Here is a 20,225-nt window from a genome sequence, read left to right on the forward strand (position 1 = left end):
AAAGGACCTAGACAAATGTAACTAGGTCCTAATCAGACCTACTTTCCAGGGAAGAGACCTAGTCATCTGTGCCTTTTATAAGCATCTCACCTGATTCTTATCATTATAGAAGACTGGGAACACTGGTTTTTAAAACTTTGAATTAAGATGAGATAAAACTTAGCCATCTGTCCCACTGGTCCTGGGGCCTTTTTGATATTGAGTCGTTAATCACCTTTCTGATTCTTCTATAATAATTACCTATTCAAATTTTTCTTTTCTTTTTGGGTTGTCTGTATTTTGTTAAGAAGTCATCATCAAATCTGATGCCATAGATTCGATTCATAAATTTTCTTATAAGCCTTTTAATTTATTCTCTATCTCTGGCTGTGTTTCCTTTCACATTTTAATCTTATGTATTATTTGGCCTTGCTCTTTTATCTTTACTTGATCTTACAAGGGATTTTCAATCTTCAAAACAAAAACAAAACAACAGCTGTTGGATATATTTACCTGTCCTATAATATTTTTTTTTGTTATCTGTATTATTCATTTCATTTTTATTTTCATATGTTTTATTAATTTGGTCATTTGGTTTCTTTTGTTGTTCTTTTTCTTAAAGAGAATACTGGGTTCCTCTATTTCTTCATTTTTCTTATTTAATAATGAAGGAATTTAAGGCTGTAAATTTACCCATGAGTCATAAAGATTTCATTCTGTGCATTTTTATAACAAAGTATCTTGTTTAATAGGACTCCTGAAGGCTTTAAAAAAAAAAGCTTTCAGACTGCTCTTAGCAGTTTACTGTTCGCTGTGTTGATTGGATCCAGTGATAAAGAATACTTCACTCTGAATGTGAATCAGGCTTTTAGATGAACTCTTTCAGGGAAGTAATGTGCAGTTTGTTGAATTTTAATTCATTTTCATAATTGACACTCCTGCAGCTTTAAGCAGTTAATGTGTCTGTGCAAGTTTACTGAGATTCCTTGGGTTATCAGATCCAAGAGCTTGAGCTAAAAATAACACCTCATTCTTGTCCGGAAATTTGGAAAATTTATCCGCAGGATATAAAATGTAGAGATGCTGATATAAATGCAACCTTCCAAAAATCATTTAAATTATGTGCAGTGAAGGTATTGAATCTAATCATTTTGCAGCATGCTTTTAAGGCAAAGTTGACGCCCTTCTAAAATGGAAAGCTGTGAACAATAACCTTTAGTCCATTGATCTATTTTTTACCAGAAAGTAATATTTCTAAAAGTGTACATGTTCTTCACATAGAGAAAAGTTTGCAGCTAAGTGAATTGTCTCTAAATATGGAACTATAAGACCTTACTACTAACTTCTACAGTTCTTCTCTTTGAAACCTTTTGGCTCTACTGTGGGTGCTCTTGCTGCAGGCCTGTGGGGAGGATATTCTCAAGACCTTGACCCTAGTGAATGAAGTATGATCTCTGCCAACTGGGTGAGGTTGGAGAAGGAGGACAGATATGATGGTGAATGTTTAAATAAAAAAAATGTATTACAGTAAAAGACACATTACCATTCATCCCCCTCAAAATACTCCCCTTTGCTTCAAACACACTTATCCCATCGTTCTTGGCACTTTCTGAAGCAGTTCTGGAAGTCCTCTTCTGTGAGCGTCTTTAGTTGCACTATTGTGGCTGCCTCAATGTCCTAAATCATTTTGATTTTGGGGAAGAGCCAGAAGTCTCATGGTGCTAGATCCAGTGACTAAAGTAACGAGGACACACCGTGATGTTTTTATTTGACAGAAATTGCCGTATTCCAAAAGCGATATGTGTCATGGAGTGTTGTCATAGTGGAGGTTGATTTACGGCACACTTTAATACACACCTTCTCTCAACCGTAGTTCACACCTGACTAACTGTACCAAACAAGTTGAAACTTGTCACACACTGTTACTAAGGTTCGATGTGCTGCTTCCCATATTGAAGGTCCCTGCCTTTCCATTGGATGGCACTCAGCAGCAGTATTCACCATATTTTGTAATCACAACAGAAAGGCTCTGTGTCACACGTTGCTTCTGGTACCACAATTTCTATCAAATAAAAACATTATGGTGTGTCCTCATCCACCTTATTCACTGAATCTGGCACCCTGTGACTTCTGGCTCTTCCCCAAAGTCAAAATGACCACAAAAGGTCAACATTTTGAGTTGATTCAGGAAATTGAGGCAGCCACGACAGCACAACTAGAGACTCACGAAAGAGGACTTCCAGAACTGCTTCAGAAAGTGGCAAGAACGATGGGATAAGTGTGTTTGAAGTGAGGGGAGCACTTTGAGGGGGATTAATGATAATGTGTCTTTTTTTGTAATAATTTTTTTTAATTTAAACATTCACCATATTGTTTGATCACACCTCGTAAATGGCTTTTCTTTTGACTTGAAATGAGGGCTCTAGATGCAAGGAATGGTTAGGCAAATCAAGGTAATCTTTGTTCATCAGGAAGCATTCACCTAGTAGAGTTAATTTTTCTAGTGTGGCCTTTCTCTATAGCCAAGAGGAATTCAGACTTGATGGGGAAACTCAATGACAAGCCAAGTTTAAATGCATCCTAGTCAAATATTCTACTCACAGGAAGTCTTGAGCTGAATTTGAATAACTTGTTTGGTTTAGAAGTGGAGGCTCCAACTTGAGCATTTTCATTTCTAAATGATGCATTCTCTCCATAGATTCACGGACCCGACCTGGAACTTTGGGTTTACGACTCCACTGTCCATACCGTATTTACTAAAATGCAGTTCAAATCAGGAAACTCTGTGGTTCTCTGATCTCTAGGCAGAAAGGAGATGATGGGGGCCCTTCTCTCTGTTGATGCTTTAAACAGCTTTTAGACTGTCAAATGGAACAAATAATTCATTGCTTGATAAGATTTATAAAGGTTTGGGGGAAAACTTGTAGACTCTGCTCTTAGCTGTAATGTATTACTGTGAAGAACTTTTTCCTGGCAAGAGAGATGCCAGTATGTGAATCTCATTCCCTTATTCCACCCGAACAAAAGGGGGGGGGGGGAAGCAGCAAAGGGTGGCAGGGTGACTGGATTGATATATGAGGACAGGAGAAATAACCAGTAGCAGCTTTTGCTGAAGAATTGAGTAAAAAATGATGAGGACTGAAGAGGAGCTGGACAATTGGAAGATTACTAATCTTGTAGACTTTATCATGGATTGCTCATGCAGAGTAGAGTGGTGTACACCCTTGTATATGCCATGAGATCTGGGTAGTGGACATCGTATTGTGATGAAAACATGTTGTTAACCTTACCCTACTACTTTTTGGGAGCGAGGTCTGAACTATAACATCTGGAGTCAGAGATTACCCTAATACATTTCCTAATAAAACAGATGTTTTTATTTCTAGTGAAATAAATGTGTTTGTAGTTGGTTCAGGTCTAGGAGAGGAAGTCACTGACTCAAAAGACATGAGTTTCAGCCATATTCCAGGTGACATATGACCACTGCCCAGAGATTTCAGGCAAGCTGTGGGAGACACTCCAGGAGATTCCACATGTCACCCTGTTCCAGACATATTCTTGTCCTTATGCTCTAATTCTGATGTGCTAAGCATCATAGGTGACCGCTTGGGCCATTTGCTTTCATTATGGCTCAAAGGACCAAGATCTTGTCCTCCCCTGAGTGTTTCAGCACATTAATCCCAGGTTAACTGCACCAGGAGTGAAAAACAGAATATTTGCTGCTCCAGCTGGCTGGTGCGATACCAATTAGTTCAACCCTAACTCTGCCCCAACCCCAACCCTTTCGTGGGTGTGGCAACTTCCCCGGGGCATATCTTCCTCACTTCCCCCTGCCAGAATTCAAACTCAAATCTGGCTCCTCCCCTTCTGCTGTGTCCCTGTCCCTCCGGAGCCTCTCCCTAGCCCTGCCCTCACCCACAGCTTGCACCTGTGGAGACAAGTTGATGTAAGTACTGGGGGTATCCAATTTACTTAGAGGTGAAATGAATAAAGCAAAAAGCAGCATCCACCCTTTTCTCCAATCCTTGGTTATAAGATGGATGTTGCCAGTGGTAGGTGCTCCTTTGGAATGTGATCTGGCTCTGTTGGTTGCCTGGTCTGGGGAAAGCAGGAGAGAGTAATTGCATCTCAGTGTGTCATCCTTGAGCTGAAGCATCCTGTACACCAAGCAAGCAGCTCCTGCTGACGGGGGCAGCCTCTCTGTGCTTTTCCCTGCTTTTTGTCATCAGAAGAGCTGATCTTCTTACCAATTCCCTCCTCCAAACATTGCTATCTTAGAAGCAGGGAATCATTTTTAATTGATTTGTTTACCTCTGAGCCCCACTCCTCAGAGGCAATCTTTCACTTGTATTTGGCTCAACTCCTTTCTCTTGCTTGGTACACCAACACTTAGTAACCTTAAATGAAACTAATCTCGCAGTCAGCATCCACGGACAAAGAGAATTCATTTATTTAAAACTGTATATTCCGAACATAAACATACTCTGTTTATCAAACCTCCAAATATATAGATTAAAGTAAAGGAAAATACAGCATCTGTTTCTGGAGCTGAAGCACAATCACTTCTAAATATTTTGTGAAGACTTTTAGTCTGGTTTGAGGTGACTGTCCTGGGATATGGTGGTCTCCCTTCTAAAAGCAGAGACTCACAGTTCACAGGGCAGACTGAACCAGTTTGGAGGCAGTAGAATTAAGCCAAGTGGATGTTTACTTCCTTTTTATCCCACTCCTGAATTTTTTTATACTATCCCACTGGCTTTCTTAGACATGTCCTTTTTCAGCAGCTGCTTCAGTTCCATTTTGAAAAGAGGCAACTTTCCATATCAAGTGAAGTAGCATGATTCTCACATTCTCCAAGCATAGCTTCCTGCCGTCACAATTTACTGCAGCACAGTTTTTGATGACTCTCCACTATAGAGTCTCTCTCTTTTTATCCCCTGATTTTTCTCTGATTGGTGTTGGCAGCACCCACCGTATATGTGTCCCTTTAAATAGTTCTAGAGTTTACTATTATTCACTTGTACATTTCTGATTTAGCACAATCCAGGCAAATTGACAGGCAAATCAAAATCAGATATTCTCTAAAAATAACACAAACTGGGAAATGCTAAAATTTTTAAAAACATGATTGCCTAAGACATTTTCCCGCCATAGTTTTAAAATAAATGATTAGTAATTTTATAATTCAACTCATTTAGAGGCAATTTTTACCATGTCATCACAGGAATTTTTGTTTGTTTGTCTGCACAAGGTCATACGTCTTACTTCCAAGATGAAAATGTTGGGGTTTTTTTTCTGCTTTAATTTTGCTTACATTTCTTACAATAGTCTAAAATCCCAATCGGGTTCATTTTCTGTGGATTATAGCTATGACTTTAGTTATGATCAAATAATATTTTTAAAGAAATTTATAATTATTTTAAAGCATCACACAAAGTGTTGAATCTCTGTGATACACTTCATTTTTAAAAATTGTTTCTGGTCAGGGTGGGTGGTGCATATAAGTCCCTTTTGTTCATTTGATAATTTAAAAATAATAATTTGAAATCTAGTTGTCTTCATTCAAAATACATAAAATAAGTTACAGTTCTAGAATGTCATAATTCAGCCAACATTGATGACTTGAGCAGAATGAGAGGACCAAGGAAGCCAGTTGTTTAAAATAAAAATAATTCTGTACTAGTGAGACAGGATCTGTGAGTTAAAGTCCTTGGCACTGCTTGTCTCTAGCTGTGTGTCTTTAGACCAATAACTAACCCTCTCTGGTCTGTGTTTCTTTATCAGTAAAAGGAGGGCAGAGAGAAGGTTTATTTCTGAGTCACTTTCTTCTCCCACTATCTATGACTCAAACTGAGTCCTACCTAACTTTATTCTAATCTTTGCAAACTGCTCATGTCAGCTTATTGCAAAATCAACCTAAGCGTAGAGAACATATTAATATCCTTATATAGAAACGACTGCAAATGCTGGCTACAGAGCTCCTCCTTTCACCTATCAGCTCCTTTTCGCCTGGTACATGGTCTCCGATAGCATCTGGTCTCGTGGTACTTGCCCCAGCCTGCTCCTCCCTATCCTGCCTTCTCTGTCCTTTATCAGTGGCAGCATCAGCGTCTTGGCTGTCCCTGGACTAGACTGGATAGTGCCACATCCCCCAGCCTGGGCTGGTGTCACTTTGTCGTTGTCCATGGTGACCCCCACCTACGTTGAGGCCCAGGCGTTTTCACCTTTCTCACTCCTCTCCTGAATGGACTTCAATTAAGCAACAAGTATGGGTCGAGGCTCTAAGAAAGGACATGGTACATGTCACCGAAAGGACTGTGCACCAGACTCAGTCCACCCAGCCAGGGCTGTAGCTTCCATTCCCAAAACAAGTCAGAGAAAGGGGATTATACATTTTCCAATGGCAAGGCTTGACAGTTTAGAGGAGTTAACGGGCTTTGGGTAGAAAATAACTTGGCTTAGTAGTCTTGTTCTCATAAAATCTGACTGCTAACTCAGGATGCAAGCCTGAAACTGAAAAAACGGGACAATCAGAATTCAAAAAAAAATTCTGAGGAAGAAGAGCAGAAATTGTGAGGCACAGCGTAAGTAAAAACTTCAAGACAAATAAGACAGATTGCTTTGAAAGTGAAGGAGATTTTCACTGTCACTTGACTGACACAAAAGAAAACAGTTTGACAAGCTTTTATTGAGTTCCAGCTGTGTACCGGGCTCTGTGCTAAGAGTCAGAGCTATGGATTAGTCACAGTCTCTATCTTCAACAAGTTTATAAGCTGATAGAAGAAGCATACACTTAGCATAATTTCAGTAAAATGTAGTCAATTTCATGATAAGAAACAGAGAATGTTACAGAAACGTGAAGTCATGGTGGTTGGTCTACTGGAAGATTCCATGAAGAGATTGCGTGTCAAGAGTGGGGGAAAGAACAGTGAACTGGAATTAAAGTATGACAATAACGTGGAATGAGAGGCACCTAATGTGGACTTTGGGTTGGCCGGAAAATGTGTGAGAGAAAAATAGCTGGAAATGAAGGTGCAGAAGCACCAGAAGATTCAGGACCTTCTTCTTTTCATGCCGTGGTAAGGAGCTGGAACTTTGTCTTCAAGGGTGTAGGGGCCATTGAAGGATGTTAACTGGGGACATAAGATGATGTGACTGACCACCGGAAGGATCACTGTGCCAGCTGAGTGGACGATGGGTTGGCGAGGGGCGAGACCAGGGACACAGAGACTGGTTAGAAGGAGCCCATTACCAGAGGCTGGGCCTGTGCATTGACCAGGTCTGTGAGTCTGGGTGTGACCTTGAGCCTAAGGACGGGCAAATCCCGTTTTTAATGTTCCGAGAAGGCATGTTTTGGTAATTAATTCAATATAATAATGATTTTGGAACCAAGTACCTAGTGTTTTCTTTCAGCTTTTAAGTTCCGCCTATACATCCTTTTTCCTGTAATATTTTGTTTTTTGGCAGTTTTAGGTTCACAGCGAAACTGAGTGGAAAGTACAGAGATCCCATATACGCCCTGTCTCCGCACATACACGGCCTCCCCACTATCACTATTTTTGCCCCAGAGCGGTACATGTGTTAAGTTGATGAGCACACATTGACACGTTATTATCTCTGCAAGTTCAGAGTTCACATCAGGGGTTGCACTTTGTTTGTCTTTGGACAGATTTGTAGAGTCGTGTACCCATTGGTATAATATCATACGGAGTAGTTTCACTGCCCTGAAATTCGTCTCTGTACCACCTATTCCTCCCTCCCTCCCCTCTAACTCCGGGCAACCACTGATCTTTTACTGTCTCTATATTTCGTCTTTTCCAGCATGTCATGTAATTGGAATCATATAGTAGGCAGCCTTTTCATAATGGCTTATTTCACTTAGTTCTATGCATTTCAGGTTCCTTCATGTCTTTTCCTAGCTTGACAACTCATTTCCTTTTAATGTGAAATGATATTCCGTTGTCTGGATGGACCGCTTTGTTTATTCAGTGACCTACGAAGAGACATCTTGGTTACTTCAAATTTTGACAATTATGAATAAAGCTGCTACAAACATCTGTGCGCAGGTGTTTGTGTGGCTATAAGTTTTCATCTCCTTTGGGTAAATACCAAGGACCTTGATTTCTGACTCATATGATAAGAATATGTTTAGTTTCGTAAGAAACTACCAAACTGTCTTCAATATGGCTGTCCTAGTTTGGATTCCTACCACCAATGAATGCGAGTTCCTGTTGCTCCACATACTCAGTCAACATTTGGTGTTGTCAGTTGGAGTTGGGATTTGGCCATTCTGATATTTAAGTGTGTAATGATATCTCATTGTGGTTTTAATTTGCATCTTCCTGATGACATTTACGGAGCATCTTTTCATGTGCTTATTTGCCTTCTGTATATCTGCTTTGGTGAGGTGTCAAAATGTTTGGCCCATTTTTTACTCTTTTTTTTTTTTTTTATAGTTGAGCTTTAAAAGTTTATTATATATTTTGGATAACAGTCCTTTATCAGAAGTGTCTTTTGCAAACATTTTCTCCCAGTCTGTGGCTTGTCTTATCCTCTTTACACATCTTTTCCTTCAATTTGTTAATCTAACAATCTTTGTGTAAGAATAGAAACAACTTTCAGTCACCTTTATTCACTGAACTCATAACCTTAAACAGACATAATTAATTAAATTATTTTGAACTCCTGAACAAATGTAAAAATTTAGTACATCTCTGTCTTTCAAACACTCGAAATGACTCACTCAGCAGGCTTGCAAAGATTGGTGGGCACTTTCTAAACTTTCTAATCATTTAACTGAATCTTCTTAAGCGCTTAAGAAGATTATTAACTAGGAAAAATCTAATAATTCAAAATTATTAATGTAGTAGATCAAGTTATTTTATACATGTCAATATGATTTGCAATCAAATTCTGCGACTTTTCCAATTAAAATCATGTGTATTACCAGATACGCATTTAAATTCAAGTCACAAGACTGTCAGATTTTCTACTTCATGTCTAATATTATCTCTAAGATTTTAAACATTTAAGAATAAACACTGATTATCACAAGTTACACATCTTATTCATAAATTTAACAAAAAAAACATCGGTACACTGTATTCGTTTACTAGGACTGCAATAACAAAGTACCACAGGCTTAAACAACAGAATTTATTTCTTCACAGTTCTTCAGGCTGGAGACAAGGTCCAATCCTTCCGAGGGCTGTGAGGGAGAATCTGTTCGGTGCTTCCCTCCTAGCTTCTGGTAGTTCCCTGGCACTCATTGGAGTTACTTGGATTGTATCACCCCAATTTCTGTCTTCTTCTTGACATGGTGTTTTCCGTGTGTGTGTGTCTTCACATGATGTTCTTTTAAAAGGACACCAGTCATGATTAGATTAGCGGCCTACCCTACTCCAGTATAACCTCATCTTAACTAATTATATTTGCAATGACCCTATGTCCAAATAAGGTCACATTCTGAGGTACTGGGAGTTAGGACTTTAACATAAGAATTTGGGGAGGGACACAGTTCAACCCATAACAGATACTGTAGATTTGATTTACTTTAACACCGCTACATATTATATCCTATATACTAAAGTTGTGAGCTGAGGCTGAAAGTTCAGAGCCATTCTTCAGGACAGAGAATTTAAGTCTGTCTGGGACCTAGGTCCTGCACATTTCTAGGACAGAGTCTGTCAATCTTGGCACTATTTATATTTGGGGCTGGATAATTCTTTTTGGGGGAGGGGGCAGGGGGCTGTCCTGTAAATTGTGGGATGTTTAGCACAATTTCTGGCCTCAACCCACTAGATGCCAGTAATGCCCCAGCCCCATTTGTGACAACCAAAAAAAATGTCTCCAGACATTGCCAAAGGTCCCCTCAGGACAAAGTTGTCCCTGGCTGAGAACCACTGTTCCAGGATGATTAATTCAAACCACAAATCTGAATCTGTTCTCAGAGCTGTGCTCTCTCCATTGTTTTTAGTGGGGAACCACAAGCCATACCTTCACTATTTTATTGGATTCAACTAATCCCTTTATCTTATGATTGAATTCTGCATTCTTTTTATACTTCTGGGCTCAAAGGCCATGGTTTTAAACTCATTATATTGGTAATACCCATATCAAGAAAAAAATGTAGTTTTGAAAAATTAGTTATGAAATAGAATCAAAGTCATCAATCGCTATTGCACTTGAAAGTTCACAGAATCTTCTTTAGAAATTATGCAAACGTCTCCACTTATCTCATTTTCTCCTTAAAAACATGCTTTTCCTCGAGTGTCAGAATTCAAGCCCAGTGGGATTATTCTTATTTTCAGGGTTGTTCTTGGGCTGATATTATCACATGTTCAAATAAAATTATTAGTCTTGCATTGTATATCATTTTTACTTGAGGATATGTTATCTTTAATCATTTAAAAAATATAATTCGACTGTTATTTTTCTATCTTTTTATTACAAAGGTGCACTATTTCAGTTAGTTTGTGAGTTCTGATGGGCGCAGTTAGAGAAATGTTCCATTTTACCTTCTGAGCTGGTTACACACTGAGGCTGACAAAGCCATCAGAGAGAAAGGTGCTGTGTACGATAGCACGATGCTCCATGTCCCAAAGTCACTGACAAAGACACTTTTGGAATAGTATGTTTTATAAATCAGATACTTCCTGTATTTTATAAAGAGCCACAGGATGGTCCTGCTTTCCCTGGACTTCTCACCACCAGGACATTTGTAATCTACCATAAAAAGCACACTTACTCATTGATTACACAAATCTTTAGTCATTGCCGACCATGTGGAAGCCAGTGGGCTGGATATTAAATAGGGTCAGTAGACCAGCCACAGCTCCTCATCTCCAGGATCTCTAAGTCCAGCAGCAGAAATGTGAATGTTTTACATTTTAAAAAACTATAACAACAATGAGATACCACTGCACACCTATTAGAATGGCCAAATCCAACACGCTGGCATCCAATGCTGGTGAGGATTCATTCAACCAATATATTTATATGTTCATTCAACATACCGTGTTTCCCCAAAAATAAGACCTAGCCGGACAATCAGCTGTAATGTAATATAAGACCCAGTCTTATTTTACTATATAAGACTAGGTCTTGTTAAATATGATATAATATAATTAATATAATATAACATATTATGTTCTGTAATATAATATAATTAGTATAATATAATATAATACAATATAGTATAATATAATATAATATAATATAATATAATATAATATAATATAATATACTGGGTCTTATATTAATTTTTGCTCCAAAAGATGCGTTAGAGCTCATTGTCCTGCTAGGTCTTATTTTCGGGGAAACACAGTATATCTTATATATGAATGAATAAATATCGCTGAAGATGTATTTCAACTCCAGGTTTTATCTTGACTTAGAATGTTGGAGTGGATAAAATTATCATTCTTTGATAAGTGTAGGAGCTGGAATAAAATAACTGTAGAAAAAAAAATAACAAAGGATTTTCTCGCTTTCATGTTCCTCACTGCACCATGAACATAGTCGGAATGACACATAAAATTACCACAGACTCCTTGACAAAATGCCTCTGTGACTCCAAGAAGAATCGTGTGTGTGTGTGTGTGTGTGTGTGTGTGTGTGTGTGTGTGGTGTGTTTCTGAGTATATTTCAGTATCCCTGATTAGGGATTTTATGTTAAAGAAGTAATTACTATAATCTCTAAGCTATAGTCCAAAGTTCTTATGCCTGTTCTTAAACTACACATATCCTTTGATTTTATTGCTAGGATCTTTTGAGTTTTCTTCCTTAACTAGACTTTATCCACACATACACCTCACTTTGAAGATGGCCTCAAGGAAAATGAACATATGGAAACAATCACATTAAGTTCTGAAGTTAAGTTTCACGTGGAGAGATTTCTCTGTGGCCTAATGAATTTAGCTATTTCTACGTGCTCTGAGGGGAGCTCCTCATTTCTATTTTTTATTCATATTTGCATTCATAAAATATTTTCAGTCACTCACAGGGTAACAGACACCATGTTTACGTCTAAGATTAAAATAATGATGCCATGCTTCCTTGGATCCTTGCCTACTTGGGTCCTTAGTCTGACACCGTAGTTTGCAGGATGACCTTCTACTTCTGAAGCCGAAGGATTCCTCCCCAGTCTGTCCCAAGTCATAATCACTGCCTTGCTATACTCAGCAGGAGAAGGATGCTAACATTGCTATGGTGTGTTTCAGCAACTTGGAAGTGTATACAGTATACTCGCTGCCATCTTGAATGTTGGAAACATTGAGTTTTCTTCTGTGGCAACTGAACACCAGATTGACAAGAGCCACATTTCTAATCATGCTGCTCTGGAGAATTGTGAGTTCTGTTATCTTCCATTCAAAACTCGACTCTTAAAAGTCTAATGATGTACTGTGTCACATAAGGATAATATCATGATATAAATTTTTATTTGTATATGTTTTCTAATTTATAGTTTCTCAGGAACAGAATGAGATATTTTAGGGTAATTTCATAGGGCCAAATGCTAAACCATTCTAGTCTGGACCTGTCCCCAGATCCCTATTATTTCCGTCCCACTGTGTCTCTGGAACCAGCTTGGTAATGCAATGGAGCAAATGTCTGAGGTTGGCACGTCATTGTGGGCATGTACCTGGAAACCTGTTCTGATTTTTCATATAGTAAAAAAAAATTTAGTTGGCACATAAGGTATCAGATGATCAGCAGTGGAAGGAATAATGAGAAAACGCAAATGATAAGATTCAAATCTCACCATCTGATTGCAGTTAGAAGAGATCAACAATCATCAGAATGAATAGCAATAGAGGTATGTTGTAGATATGGATATACTTAGAAACAACCAAACTGAAAAAGGATTTTGATGATTGAGAACCTATTTCTGTATAGCAAGAGATAGTCCTATAGATCACAAAAGGTTAATGTTAATGAGAATATATTTAAAATTAATTAAAGCATTTTCTGGAATAGCCAGTCATAGGAAATAGAAATTACACTAATTTGCATTAAAGTTACATATAATTAAAGTTACAAGGAATTATTTCCAAATCAAGAGCATTTTATAGGTGCATTGTTTCAATCAGAAACCAGTTCTGTTCATTCTATCCCATAAATGTCTTTCAAATATGACCACTTCTCCTTATCTCTGTCACCATTCTCATCCAATATCATCTCTCAGTTGTCCCCCAATTATTCATCCCACATCAATTCTTGAACTTTTCCAGACCATTTTCCACAGTTCATTTAGAAATCATTTAACACATGTATCAGTGGGTTCTCCCAATCACCTTCTCCCCCTCTCTGTCCCTGTCTCTTTCCCCTGTCCCCACCATTCCCTTTTTTTCCCCTCTCTTCCTCCTCTTTCCTTTCCTCTAATATCTCCCTGTCCCTGGCCTCCTCCCACTATCTTCCCACTTAAATTTCTTATTAGCTTCCAATTCCTTCTGAATGAAGACTGTAAAGACTAGAACTTTGTTTTACAAAGTATTATACTTAGCAATATAGCCCCAAGTGAAATGTCTGGCATGTAGTAGACAGTATATATATGTGAAATGAATGAACAAGGTAGGGTAGAAATAGACATACCAATCAATGGAAGACACTTCAAAAACAGATCCAAGTAGAATTTCCAGAAGTGGCATTACAAATCACTAGGGAATCAACGTTGTAGGGACCACCAACTGGCTAACCATGTGGGGGAGGGGCTTATGAATACTTATATGCCATTATACAAAATGAATGCCAAACATGTATCAATGTAAGGGCAAAAATCATAAAAGTACAAGAAAAATGCATTTATATAATCCTGAGCTGAGAAAAGACTTCAAGAACTTTATGTGCAGAAAACCAAAAACAGAAATGATTTTTTAAATGGATATTTGACTTCATAAAAATTAGAACTCTTTTATACTAAAAAAAAAAAAAAAAGGAAAAAGGAAATTGCAATGCAAATGAAAAAACAGGGAAAATATTTGCAATATATACGAGGTCTGACAATTAAGTTCACGAACTCATCGTAGAAAAACTGGTACATACCTCATTGCTGAAAATCACTACGGTCACCTTTGAAGTAGTCCCCTTGGGAAGCTATGCATTGACACCAGTGCCTAGTCCACCCTTCAAAGCAATTTTGGGACTTCTTCTGGAATGGCCATCAGAGCTGTCATTGTATTACCCTTGATGTCCTGAATGTCATCAAAATATCTTCCTTACAATATTTCCTTTGTCTTCTAGTAAAGAAAGCAGTCATTGGGGATCAGGTCAGGTGAGTAGGGAGGGTATTCTAATACAGTTACTCGTTTACTGGCTACACACTCCCTCCCAAACAGTGCTGTGTGAGCTGGTGCATTGTCATGATGCAAGAGCCATGAATTGTTGGCAGAAAGTTCAGGTCATGTAACTTTTTCACACAGCCTTTTTAGCACTTTTAAATATTAAACTTGATTAGCTGTTTGTCCAGTTGGTACAAATTCATAATGAATAATCCCTCTGATATCAAAAAGTTAGCAACATCATTGCAACAAGTTTGCAAACTTAATTGTCAGACCTCATTTATCAAAGCATTATTTTCTTTTAGTAATAAAAATCTCTGATAAATTGATTAGGAAAAGATGAACACATCAAAGAAACAAGGCAGTTTACAAAATAAGAATCACCAATAAAAATATGAACTGAAGAAAGTATTCAGCTTGATTAGGAATCAACTAAAAACAAACTGAAAGAAACAGGCATTTTTTCCTATCGAATTGGCCATTTAAAAAAATATTAATCCCTGGTGTCCATTTAATTGTGTTGAAATTATTGGTCTTTCATTTAGCTGTAGGAGTGTAATTGCTTCAAAGTTTTTGAGGAGTAGCTAAATAGTAAATATCAAAGGCTTAAAGAGCAGCTAAATAGTATGTATCAAAGGCTTGAATATATTTGTATACTTTGAACTAATTGCTGAATTTAGGAAATCTATGCTAAAAAAATAATTCAAAACAAGAACACAATCTCATGTCCAAAATATTTATATCAGCATTCTTTACAATTATGAACACATGGAGATAACTAAACATCCAACAATTTAAAAATTATTGATATATGTCAGAATATGTAGCTTAAAATTATATTTACAAACAATACTCAACAAAATCGGAAATGCTTAAGATGTTATATTTAGATAAAATGTGAGGTGGCCGGGTGGCTCAGGCGGTTGGAACGCTGTGCTCCTAACGCCAAGGTCACTGGTTTGATTCCCACCTGTGCCAGTGAGCTGCGCCCTCTACAGCTAAGAACAATGGCTGGGTGCTGACCAAAGGTCGGCGACCGACTGCCTCAGCTGGGGGAGTGCAATGCTCATAATACCAACATAGACCAGGCAGCTGTGTCCTCTACAACTAGACTGAGAAACAACTGCTTGAACTGGAGTTTGTGGGGTGGGGGTGGGGGTGGGGGTGGGGGTGGGGGTGGGGGGAGGGGGGAAAAAGATAAAAATGTATGTGCAGAATAATGGCAATAAAATGCCGAGAAAGAAAGAAATGCAGAATGTTAACTTAGAAGGTGAGATTTCTGCTGAGACTGTATTACTTCTAGAATATGAATAAAATATTTTGTTTAAATAAGGCCCAACAATCTTAGCCACATATGAAGAAATACCTTGTCCCTAATGCTCAAAGTAAATTCAATATGTTCAAAATACTTTAAAAGAAAGTTGATTTGAAAACTTAGCCTCTCTGTCATGTAGTAGTTTGAGTTAAAGATGTTTATTATATTAAAAAATGAGTTTTATTCACCAAGGTTAAGTATTAATTTTAAATTCCCCATGATGTTTAATTATCATTAACTATTAAATAAATGTTTGTTTGGACATCAAGTTCTAACAAAATTTAGTAATTGACATATGAAACTGAAAGGTAGTATGATAAAAGGTATTTGAATGTCAGAATAGGTTTATGTTCTTTGGGTTGTATATGAATGTCTTTTTATGTTCTTTTACATTGCAGAAGGTACATAAAATACATTCGTTTGGGTATATCCCTGAAGTCTAGGTAACCTTACAATTAATTTCTGCATTTCAAAAATGTGTATATTAATAATAGAATCCAAATTATACCAAGTCTATTCATGATCTTTTAAATTATTTAACATAATTCAGTGCGATCATGTTGGTATCATATAAACAACTACTCATGTGTACAGATGTTTCACTCCGCCAGCCAGTTTGGTTTGGGCTGTGCTATATTTTACAGCAGCCCACATTTGACCAGTCGAGATAAATAGAGAAAGATGATCACGAAGAGACATAGGGATACTGTTGAACAGTAACTTATTTTTACATTATAAAATCTTCTTATATTTATTTCACGTTATTTGAAGAAGGTCAATTAAGACATTTTTATTCTCCGGGAAGTTACTTCATTGCCGTAATGTCTTCTAACAACACATCTGTTTATTTTTTAGCTGCTTCTTTGCTTTGCATTCAGGCAGATGAGCTACAAGAAGCTCTCACCTCCCACTGTGTGGTCACTAGAGGAGAAACCATTATACGGCGCAACACTGTGGAAAAAGCTACTGATGTCAGAGATGCTATGGCTAAAACTCTATATGGCCGTCTCTTCAGTTGGATAGTCAATCGCATTAATAGCTTGTTGAAGCATGACACATCACCAAGGTAAACATTTTTATAGAAATATTTTTTCCCAACGGTCAGGTGATGTAAATCTATTTTGTAATTTATTGATTTATATCTGAGTCCCTTGGAAGATGTTTCTAATTCATATCATTTAATTTATCAAAGCTATAGTTCAGTAGACCTGCTTTATTTCCTAATAGTATCACTTCATTGTGTCATGTAGCTATAATTTTTTTTAATTGCTGGCACATAAAAACTGTAGCAACATGAATAAACATGATAGAAAGTGAATTTTTAAAGTGACATCTTACTATCAATTTGTGTGTCTTTTAATTAAAAGGTTTCCTGTGAAATATATGCCATTTTATAATTGCATAAAATGTCAGTTTAGCAATTTTTGTTTTTGTTTTGAGGGTTTGAATTAAATCTTGAAAGCAAAGGAGAACTTTTCATATTTTAGCGCTCATTATAATCTCTTAAAGGTAGGTATTATGGCTTCCACTGAAATTTGGGTGAGAAATGCACTAAATAACTAGTAAATGGTAGATCTGAGCAATAATGTTATCTGACCATAACTCTCTGCTCTGCCTAATACCTCATCATAGAAATAAAGACAATTGCAGCCACCATTACCTGAGTGTTCTCTATGTGCCAGGGATTGTGCATAGATATGTCTTTACATTTATACCTAAAGTTTGTTCTGCCATAAATTACACAATCTTTAGAAATGAGTATATGAAAAGAATATGAATGCCTACCTACGATGACCTCGTGCGCACTTTCTTAAACATAAAAGACCCCTGATACACATTTTAGGCATGCTATTCATTGTTATTTTTCCACTAAAATATATACCGCATTGTAATATTATCCAGTCAAAATTATCCACTCAAAATTGCTGCTTTACCTCCCTGCTCAACTGTACCCTGTATGACTGGATCTGCCAATCACAATCCAATTATAATTGTCAGACAGTTTGTATGTTCATTTGTGGCCGTCTGTATGATGCCAAGCTTTCAGATGAAAACAGAAACTTTTGAGAATTTTTTAATATCTGTATATTCCACAGAATGTAAGCTTGCATGCTTTCTAACATATTGTTATGCAAGTTAAACATTTATCTCAGTGAGACCCTTTGGGACAAAAAGATGGTAAAAGAATAATCGTTTTGAGTGGACCAGCATAAATTGAACTTAGTCATTTTGCCTCATATCATCACATAAAATTACACTTACTATTCAAAATAGGAACTTTCAGTAGGATAGCTTTCCTTTTGTCAATCCATCATATATTCAAAATGTTCTGTAAACTCCACGTTCTAAGTTCAGTCCATGCCGCCCATTAGCGAGCATCCTTCTTCAGCCCACAGCATGCAGTCGCTAGCTGTCATTTCCAAATCGCTGCCTCACACAACACTAAGATTAACACAGATTATGTGAATGGTGAACGCAAAGAGAAGTATTTGTACTTTCCTTTTTAAATGCACATGAAAATAACTTGGCAATGTATATATTTATTGGGGGATTGGAAGACTTTTTGACAAAGTAACCTTTAGGGAACAGAGGTAACCATTCTGAAGGAGCATGAGAATGTGCATTTGGAATAGGTAATTATACTATAGTATTTAATTGTATGTTAAAGTATTTAATTATGAAATAAATCCACATATATTTATATCTTCAGGTTGCCATTTGTTCTATATTAAAAAATTGTGAGTGAATAACCCAACAATAAATAAGGATTCTTTAAAATAATTAAAATATTTTTAGCAAACCGTTTAATTGTTGTCCTAAAATTAAAGACTAATTATACTCTTTCACAGAATTTGTGCTTTTCTGGTATGTTTTTATTGGGCATATTTTTGCTACATTCTGAGTGCTAGCCAGGTTTTCCCTGTGAATCTTGACTCACTCAGGGCTGTGATCTTGTGCTCATAAACCCATAGGAAAAAAGTTTCTTTTGTTTAAGTATATAAGATAGTATAGAAGGGGTTTGTGTAGTATAAGGAAACTATTGACCATTTACATATTAAAATTGATGCTACCTAATTTATCTTTATAGCCTATGGAAGGAAACTTTTGCAATTAAAACTTTCACTGTAACTGTGTATGCTGATAGTAGCTTCTTAGCTAAATCACAAAAGCATACTCTGAGATACTCTGCTTTCCATTACCCCTTAAGAAAATAAATAAGACCTCAAAATAATGTCTCTAATTTTCCAGTGGGAATGGTGATGAGCTGAGCATTGGCATTTTGGATATATTTGGCTTTGAAAATTTCAAAAAAAATTCCTTTGAGCAGCTGTGCATTAACATTGCAAATGAACAAATTCAGTATTATTTCAATCAGCACGTGTTTGCGTGGGAACAGGTAAGTCTGTGTGCTATAAAGATGCATGCATGTGTAGGTTCTATGCAGAATTATACTAATGAAGCAGGACCTGAAGTTGACTGGTAGATTTAAAGCCTTAAACATTTAATAAAGACCAAAAAAACCGAGATGTTTTCCTCCATTTTCATAGTAAAAAAAAAAAAAAAAAACTAGTACGAATTAAGTGTCTTAATATGTGATGTTGGATGTCCTCCATCAAAAATCAATGCACCCTTCTCCAAAACTCAGCAAACCTGAGCCCTTACAAACAAAGAAGTTTCCTTTGGAAATTTAAGTAAGCAGATATGTCCAATTATTCCTCTTTCTGTCTACTGCATTGCTGAAATTCTGTTTGAAATTTCAATATCCATCTAAAATGTATTAAACTTCAGAATTCTGGTAACTAGGCAACAGAACACAAGATAATGGGTTTGATGCAAATGCCATGAAACGGTAATTTTGTCAGGATACAATGAGTAATTTATGATTCAGCTTCAAAAATATTCTTTCTTAGAGATAAATCAGAGACTTACTTAAATTGAATTTGGAAAAATCTGTAGTATTAAGACTATTTAAAATTTTTATCAAGTCTAAAAGAAATAGTCATATTCAATATGTCATTTGTCTCCTTTAAATATATTAAATTGTTTTGTGCTTACTAATTACAACAGAAGTTTTTAATTTAAATTTGAGATTAATTAGAGCCTGTTTTGATTCAAAATATTTAGGCTTATTAAGAATTAACTTTGAAATTGCATTTTGAAAATAGAAATCACAAAAGAAAATGTTAACCTCTTTACATTTCTTAGGCCAAAAGACAAAGGACATAAATTTAAGATTTTATCTGTGTTTGCCCAGCTCTCATCTACCCCAGGATCTTATTCCATCTAATATCTATTGTGTGTCTTTCTTTCCCCACCCTTTCTTGTCTATTCCTCTACTCCTTTCATCAGTGCCCTCCCTTAGCCTCCATATATGATAAAATCTCTTTAAAGTCTTTAAAAACAAAAATGCTGCTCCATGCTGCTTATCTCTGTAGCTGTGGTCTTTCCTGTCTCCTCCCTTCACAGCCAATCACCTTGAAAGAATCTTGGCAGTATTCATTGCACTGTATTACTTTCTTCCCCACTTGGTACTTTGTGTTCACAACATCTGGCTCTGACTTTCCCCATTCCATGGGAATGGCCCTTCCTAATCTCATCAGTCATTAGTATCAGACACATTGTAGTTGCACCATTATTATCCTTTCCTGTAG

At 36.9% G+C, this 20,225-nt stretch overlaps 1 protein-coding gene across 3 annotated transcripts in view; it reads left to right on the plus strand.

The window, feature by feature from the left end:
* MYO3A (myosin IIIA) overlaps positions 1-20,225 on the plus strand; it is a 219,313-nt gene that overhangs the window by 121,945 nt on the left and 77,143 nt on the right. For all 3 annotated transcript variants that reach the window (XM_074324949.2, XM_074324951.2, XM_074324950.2), the window contains 3 exons: positions 12,201-12,327; positions 16,429-16,639; positions 18,823-18,970. In XM_074324949.2, coding sequence (XP_074181050.1) covers positions 12,201-12,327; positions 16,429-16,639; positions 18,823-18,970 — 486 coding nt within the window. The remainder of the gene's footprint in view (positions 1-12,200; positions 12,328-16,428; positions 16,640-18,822; positions 18,971-20,225) is intronic.

Source organism: Rhinolophus sinicus, chromosome 1 (genome assembly GCF_057876585.1).
Source record: "Rhinolophus sinicus isolate RSI-liver-muscle chromosome 1, RSI-T2T, whole genome shotgun sequence".
Taxonomy (NCBI): domain Eukaryota; kingdom Metazoa; phylum Chordata; class Mammalia; order Chiroptera; family Rhinolophidae; genus Rhinolophus; species Rhinolophus sinicus.